The 8,164-nt window shown below is 26.2% G+C and overlaps 1 protein-coding gene across 2 annotated transcripts; it reads left to right on the top strand.

Annotated features, from left to right (window-relative positions):
- Nucleotides 1–2,486: 2,486 nt before the first annotated feature.
- On the top strand, nucleotides 2,487–5,587 carry LOC122527642 (sphingosine-1-phosphate lyase). 2 transcript variants are annotated; one of them, XM_043652005.1, is made up of 9 exons: nucleotides 2,487–2,735; nucleotides 3,139–3,286; nucleotides 3,357–3,572; nucleotides 3,639–3,847; nucleotides 3,955–4,191; nucleotides 4,277–4,486; nucleotides 4,560–4,798; nucleotides 4,859–5,126; nucleotides 5,202–5,587. In XM_043652005.1, exons 2-9 carry the CDS (start codon nucleotides 3,139–3,141, stop codon nucleotides 5,328–5,330), a joined length of 1,656 nt encoding a protein of 551 aa, XP_043507940.1. In that variant the 5' UTR covers nucleotides 2,487–2,735; the 3' UTR covers nucleotides 5,331–5,587. The 2 variants fall into 2 exon arrangements, with proteins under 2 accessions (XP_043507940.1, XP_043507941.1); XM_043652006.1 differs by having other exon boundaries at nucleotides 2,488–2,621.
- Nucleotides 5,588–8,164: the final 2,577 nt, after the last annotated feature.

The following is an 8,164-nucleotide window of genomic DNA, read 5'->3' as shown; positions in this document are numbered from 1 at the left end:
CACAGGTAAGTTTCGGTTTTCCTGATGAAAGCGTAGTTGCCGAAACAAAAAAGTCATATGGTTGCCACATTTCTGTTGTTCTATCCGTCGACTCGATGAAATGGTTAAACTAGTGAAACAGACGAGTTAGAGAATTTTTCGTGTTTCTGAATCCGCCCGAGCTCAACCAAAATTATCCGATTCGACCCAAAGTATCGACTATCCGCATTCGAATCATTCGGCCAAATTTTTATTTAAATAATGAGTAATAATTAAAAGTATAATTTTTATTTAAATAAAATTTAAATAGAATTAAATAAAATATTTAAATGATATCAAAAATAACCTAATCCATATTTTTGATTTTAAAGAAAATGCTTATTTCATATTTGAATTAGATAAAACAAAAATAATTTTTTTAAATCCTTATATCCGTTATATTGAATATGAAATAACCAAATGACAGAGTTACGCAAATAATATCGTCGCTTTTCATAAATATAATTTATGTTGAATGTTAATTACAATTTATATAATACAATATAATTTGTTGAATGTTAATTTACAAAAGTACAATAATAATCGTTATAATAAATAAGAGAACTAAGATGAAAGAAAGGCATACTGCGTATAAATAGTACCATTTTTCTATTTCTTTTGTTAAAGTTCATGGTATTGTTTTGGAAAAATTTATCATAATTCATGAAAATTTTGTTTTATCAATGATTACAGCAGAGAGTGAGTTATTTTTTAATTAATAAAGTTGAATTGTCTTCAAATATTTTATAAAGAATCAAAATGAAAAAGAAAATATTTTAAAAATAAGACAATTTGTATTATTTATTTATTTGTTATACTGTTCTATAAAAAATAAATAAATATATATTTCAAGGAATAAAAAGTTCTGTTAAAAATAATAATAAAAAAAGTTAAAAAGAATTAAATATTCTTATTCTGCTTTTAAATTTGAAATATTATATTTTTTGAAATATTTTCATTTCCTGCCGAAAAGAACACTATTAAACTAGGTCTCCACTGGAGAGTAAAATTGTCGCGAGTTGCTATCGAAAGTCTTTCTCACAAATGGATACTGTTCTGAGAGTTACTGTCCAAAAGCATCGCCCAACTCTGAGAGTTGACGTATCGCGACCTGCTCGCAAATGGACACAATATTATACTGCTCTCGGATAATTGCTCTCAGAATTCGAAACAGAATTCAAAATAGAATAATGAATAATAAAAAAGTGTGGTCAAAAAGTGAAATTGTTGAACTAATTTCTTTTAATTTAAATTATTATGTAATAATTTAAATATTATATATAAATATAAATATTATGTAATAATTTAAATTATTGATCTCTTCTTTTTTTATTGATTTTTCTTTTTTTTTTAAATATTATGGGCAACTATGAGGACCAGAGACAATGAACTCTCAAATAGACACGGCTTTGAGCGTTCTATCGGATAGTAAGCTCTCGGAGAGTATTTCGGTCTCTCTCGAAGAGTGAAAATTTGAGCTGCTCTCAGATGAACACAACACTTGAGAGTACTCTCGAGAGTAACTCTCGCGAGAAACTCTCAAATGGACGCAAGGCTTTAGACATAACAAAATCCTCTTAGAATAAACTTTAGCAAGTGAATAGGAAATCTGAAACCTGTCCCTTTAAATACTTTAAATATTTTGTTAGGAATTTGTCACGCTATGAGCCGTCTTCAGGTTCGGTTAAGAACTAAAATACAAATCAGAAAAAGATATACATATGTATATATTTTTACGTCAAGAAGCTACCGCGTAAAAAATCTATCTTGTTCTAATAAAATTCTGTGAAATTGTAAAATATAAATTTTCTTTCTATCCCTTGATCTGCATAAATATAATTTATATAACATAATGTTATGTACCCCTCTGTATCAAACACATTCAACATTGGTCGATTTTACGAGATATATAAGGATATATTGAACATATAGATATGTTTGTATTTTTCATTAAATCTTCATGAATTGTTAAAGATTTATATTAAATAAATAACAAAGTTTTGTTATTAACATAATATTGATTGTTAAAGTAATTTATAGAAAAATTTCGAAATATTTTGATTAATAAGCATAATTTTTAACTAATGAATTATAGAATTTATGTTATTTGTCATAACCAATGCATTGCATTGTTATAATAAAAATTTTTAAAAATTTAATGTAAATTTGAATATCTATCTTGAATATAATATAAGGAATATCTAAATAAGGATATATAATAATTTTAATATTTTAACATTAATAATAATTTAAAAAAGTTTATAGTAATATTGAAAGTTTGATAACACTATAATGGGTCTAAAAATCATGTTGTTGGCGGATTCACTTACCGTTATTTAAACATAGAGTGCGCTAAAAGATTAGTGATTTTTCAGTATGTCGGTATTTCAGGTCACGGGCCACGAAAATCCGTAAGATGCAATGTCTTCATATACTTCGTCTATGGTAGCACAGTAAAATCAAACTAGTACCTCGTCTTTGAAAATAATATAAGCACAGAGGAGATATAAGCACATAGCATTATAGATATAATGATAAGCAGTATAGATATAGTGACAGACACTTTGTCCATAACAGCAGAAGTTATCTGTTAATGTTTCTTGGTAATACATTTTATTATTTCAAATATTAAAATTTATCTTACAATCTTTTGTAAAAAAAAGTGTGGAATGTATATTTACACTTCGTTTTAACACGTGGTACAATTAGAAATTAAGGTATGATATATCCAAAAATTTTAGTAATTTTTTTAAAGATATATATATAATTTATTAATTTTTAAATGAAATATGAAACACGATATTGGGAAAATTGCACAAATTAGTGGTTAGTAAAACAAAAAAAAAAAAAAAAACATGCATAGTAAGTAATAGCAAGTAATAATGCAAATATCAGAATGTGAAATGTCGAGAAAGGAAAAGAACAAAAGATCGAGTATATATATATATATAAAACAAAGAAAGAATATGAGCACCTGTTTTGTACTGAAAGCTATCATTAAAATGTTCACATTGACACATCAGATTTATTAATTAGAGTTGTATGATAATTTTAGTAAAGAAATTAATAAAAAATAACAAATGTAACAATTTGTATAAATAATATTATTTTCTTTTTTAGATGAACATATATTCTCTTGGTATTAATAACATGAAACAACTGATTAATAATTATTTTGAAGCTAAAGAACCATGGCAAATAGTGACTGTAACAAGTACAACTATTCTTACTTCGGTTTGGTTGTGGAATTTTATTTTTCAAGATGAAAGTACATATGATCATTTATAATGTAGATTTACGTTGTGAAAATTTGTAATAAATAAAAAATGTTTTTTTAGGTTTAATAGAAAGAGCAAAGAAACAATTGTTTAGTTTGAGAAATTTTATACCAGCTATTAGAAATAAAATTGATCAAGAACTGGATAAGATTAATCAAACATTTGAACAAGAAACATTGCAAAGAATAAAAGATATTCCTTTTGTTGTAAAACTTCCAAAGAAAAATTTAGAACCCAAAGAGATATTAGAAAGAATAATACAATGTGTTCAATTAGGTAACAAACAATTGAAAAATTATTATAATTTCCATGAAATGTACCTACATATATGTTATCATTTAGGTGATTATGATTGGAAAAATGGCAAAGTATCTGGAGCTATATATAGAGTTGATACTAATCTTTTACAATTAATGGGGGATATTTATAGTATTGCATCATATACAAACCCATTGCATCCTGATGTTTTTCCTGGTATATGCAAGTTGGAAGCAGAGGTAGTAAGAATAACTTGCAATTTATTTCATGGAGATGAAAATTCGTGTGGCACTGTAAGTTATTTGTGTAAGTTATTTTTCTCAAAATGTTGAATCAATTGAAATAATTTAAAACATAATAAATTTAATAATAAAATCTTTAATAAATAAAATCTTTTCAGATGACAAGCGGTGGTACAGAATCAATTTTGTTGGCATGTAAAACATATAGGGATTATGCAAGAAATATAAAAGGTATAAAAAATCCAGAAATAATAATGCCTGTAACAGCACATTCTGCTTTTGATAAAGCTGCCCAGTACTTAAAACTTACAGTACGATCTGTACCTGTTAACCAGCATAGCTATACTGCTTGTATTAAATCTATGGAAAAAGCTATTACAAGAAATACAATAATGGTATTTAAAAAAGAATGTTTAAATTAGAATTCGAATTAATGTAATGTATTCAGATGTATTAGAGTTAATGTAATGTTTATAATAGTTAATAGGATCAACACCAAACTTTCCATATGGAACAATGGATAATATTAAAGCAATTTCTGATTTAGGAGTAAAATACAATATCCCAGTTCATGTTGATGCCTGTCTTGGTGGATTTTTAATTTGTTTTATGCCAGATGCAGGTTTTAATGTACCATCTTTCGATTTTAGACTTCCTGGAGTTACAAGCATATCAGTTGATACACATAAAGTATATAAATAATATAATATCCGCATAAAGTATATAATTTAAAATTATATATAATTTTTTTCGTTTGTTTTAGTATGCATATGCTCCAAAAGGTTCTTCCCTTATTCTTTATAGAAATAAAAAATTAAGACATCATCAATATACTATAACAACAGATTGGCCTGGTGGTATTTATGGTTCCCCAACTGTAAGTGGTTCAAGAGCTGGTGGAATTATAGCATCATGTTGGGCTACATTAATGTACTTTGGTTATGATGAATATTTGGAATCGACGAAGAAAATTATAGAAACTACTAGATACATTGAACAAAGGTGCGTATTTAGATTTTTTGTAAATTCAAACTGCAATTGCATACATCAAATTGATTGTAGATTGAGAAAGTTTGATGGAATTTTTATTTTTGGTACCCCGGCTACTTCAGTTATAGCATTAGGGTCAAATGATTTTCATATTTATAAACTTTCGGAAGCTTTGAACGCAAGAGGATGGAACTTGAATACACTTCAATTTCCATGTGGCATACATCTTTGTGTTACATATGTCCATACTCAGCCAGGTGTAGCAGATCAATTTTTATGTGATATTGAAACTGAATTGAATTTGATTTTAAAAAATCCAGAAACTCCTGTTGATGGAAAGGTGAATAAATTACTGTGGTTACCATAATTGTTATAATATTCTTTTACATAATATACAAGTAATATTTTTTTTCAGCTTGCAATTTATGGAATGAGTCAGAGTATACCAGACAGAAGCATTGTTGGTGATTTTGCAAAGTGTTTTTTAGATTCTATGTATTTTACACCAGAAAATCAAACAATTAGTAATGGTCCAAGTATCTAAATTATACTTTTATATTATTATTTATAAAATCAAATATAAAAGTGAAAAAATATTAATTTTCTGAAATTTATAATACAATTTTAATTAAAAAATTTAATTATTATTATTATTTGTGTGTGTGTGCGTGTGTGTGTGTCTATTTTAGAAAGTTTAATTTAAAAAATAAGGTTGAGTATATAGATTTGTGAGTACAAAATGGAAAGATTTGACTGCAAATGGAATATTTAATATATATTTTATATAACACATACACATACTTTTCAAGTACAAAATTTCCTTCCATGTAATATCTTTTTTTAATTTTTACACATTTTATGAAACATGTATGTATATTGATTTTTAATATATCTATATATATAATTCTCTAATTCTTCTATATATAAATATCTATCCAGTATATATTTTATACATTTTTATTATATTTGACTATTAGATACCAATATTAAATTTTAATAATAAAAATATATTAAATGTTATTTTAATATCACTACTAATAGTAATAATGTATAATTTAGTGCTATATATTTTTATATTCTTGACAATGAATTTATTGAAAATAAGAAATTTGAATAATGTACAAATCTTATTTTTCTTCCACGAAATTATAATTTATTTAATTATATAAAATTATAATTTTATATCGATAAAAATTGTACTTTGTATTGATAAAAATTTAGATATGACAATCTAGATATATACATACTTATTTTATTAATTTTAAATTGAAGGATACTTATTCAGTTATCACCAAAACAACAGTCACATAATATAACGATCATTTTCTTTTCTAAAATGTTTTTGATTACAAATAATTATAAATAACCAAAAATTGAAGTCATCGCTGATAATTGAAAAAATAACAGTTGTTGAAAGAAATATTTCGATTGCAAAGAAGTTATAGATGACAAAAATATTATTTTGTTTTGGCAAATCATATTTTTGGCTTTGTAATTTATATTTTATCACTACGAATAGTATTATTGTTAATTCAAATTTCTAATAATTAATATTATTTTCATATAAAAATGATGCAATATTTTGGTGATAATTTTAAAAGTTTTTAACTTTTATATTTATAATTAAAATTATAAATTAGAAGTTTTTCTAAGTTTTTTGAATATCAGTTGCAATGCAAATCATTTAACATTCAATATTTTCAATATTGAAAAGGCTCGTTCAACGTTGATTTACGTAATAAAAACGACTTGAATTATAAATATCTTCAAATAAGGAAGTTCATATTTTTTTTTTTCGCAATATTCAACTATGTCTTGATTGTCAACCCTATTCTTTTTATGCTTTTCAATTTCTGAGTATGCTTTGGTAATTTCGAAATAATTTATATATTTAGAATATCTTCATCGTCTCAAGAGAATACATCTACTTTCATAAATCTTATGATATGTCGAAGAAGAAAAATTGAATTAAAAGAAAAATTGCATGATTTAAAAGTAACAACTGCGACATATGTACATATGCAAGTGAAGTTGTAATAATATGATGATGTCAAATAATCAATTTTGCAGAATTTCATTGGTTTGCATAAATCCATACCTTGTTACTTGAGTTCATTATATTTTTGCGATGATATCTGCTTAAAGGAAAGTATATAAGCAGCAACTTTTTTAAAAAATTTTTATCGTCACTATCTTCTTTTATAATGGTAGGATCTGTTTAATTCGCAGATCTAAAGAAAAGGCAAATGTGATTTTCTACCTTCTAAGTTTGTTAAGATTATCCTAACTATTTTAATGTGCCATTGATTTTAATTTTAAATTCAACCAATGCATATAAAAATCTCCGAATAGCTGCCGTATTTATATTTTAGTCTTCACCTAATAATTAAAGAGTAATTGAAATACTCTTAATTTAAAGAGTAATTAAAATACTCTTAGTGAAATAAAATACAATTTGAAGATTTATTTCATGTGATAGTAATACAGATAAGTATTTTGAAATTATTTATTTCAAACGAGTGGAAATTAATTGAAGTAATAATTGTTTCAGGCATATTAGAAATTATATAAAATAATTCTTCGAAACTTGCATTGGTTATCGGCTTTCAAATATTTTCTTTTTTTTAAATCAATTATTTTATGTCGCATCAACTTCATGGGTCATTAGCGACAACAGAAGAAGAGATTTTTTATATGTTGTTGTAGCTCCTGATGCGTTTCAGATATTGTAGCAGGCTTGATGATGTTCCACTGTCCATTAGGTTGTCTTTTAGGATGGCCTTGATTCTGAGTTGTTTTCTTAGTAGTAGGTATACTTCGCATTATAGTATGAGGTGGTCTATTGTTAGGGTCGTCTTGCACCGTTCGCAGAGTGGTTGGTCTTCTTTGGTGAGTATGTATTTGTTTGTGAGTATGTGTTATTTTCGTATGTCCGATTATTATTCTTAATATTACGATTTGGTCAAGTCTTTTTAGAGTGGAAGTCATTTTTGATGGTTAGCAGTCGTGGTTTCACTAAGATTTTCCATTCGTTGTTCCAATGGTGTTTGATTTTTTGCTTCAGGTGGACAAGTAAAGAATTGAGTGATAGGTTTGTGTTGTGTAGGGGATTGTCAAATTTGCTGCTTCCTTAACAGTTTTGTTCGCTCTCTCGTTCATTTCAATTCCTGTGTGGGATGGGACCCATATTACTGTAATTGAATTATTGTTTTTTATTGATTCGATGTAGGCGTTTTGGCATTCGTGCATTGTATTGTTTATCCATTGGTTTAGAATTGAGGCGATAGCATTTGTGGAGTCACTGAAGATGTTCACGAATTTTCTATTGTGGTATTTAGATGTGGTTTCGAGGGCATGTTTTAGTGCGATAAGTTCGGC

Source organism: Frieseomelitta varia, unplaced genomic scaffold (assembly GCF_011392965.1).
Source record: "Frieseomelitta varia isolate USP_RPSP 00005682 unplaced genomic scaffold, Fvar_1.2 scaffold_229, whole genome shotgun sequence".
In the NCBI taxonomy this organism is placed as follows: Eukaryota; Metazoa; Arthropoda; class Insecta; order Hymenoptera; family Apidae; genus Frieseomelitta; species Frieseomelitta varia.
This window is presented reverse-complemented; position numbering and strand designations above follow the sequence as displayed.

Coding starts and splice junctions, on each gene's coding strand:
- LOC122527642 (XM_043652005.1), top strand. CDS start 3,139: ATGAACATATATTCTCTTGGTATTAATAACATGAAACAACTGATTAAT. Junction 4,192..4,276: donor TTACAAGAAATACAATAATG/GTATTTAAAAAA, acceptor TGTTTATAATAG/TTAATAGGATCAACACCAAA. Junction 4,799..4,858: donor ACTAGATACATTGAACAAAG/GTGCGTATTTAG, acceptor AATTGATTGTAG/ATTGAGAAAGTTTGATGGAA.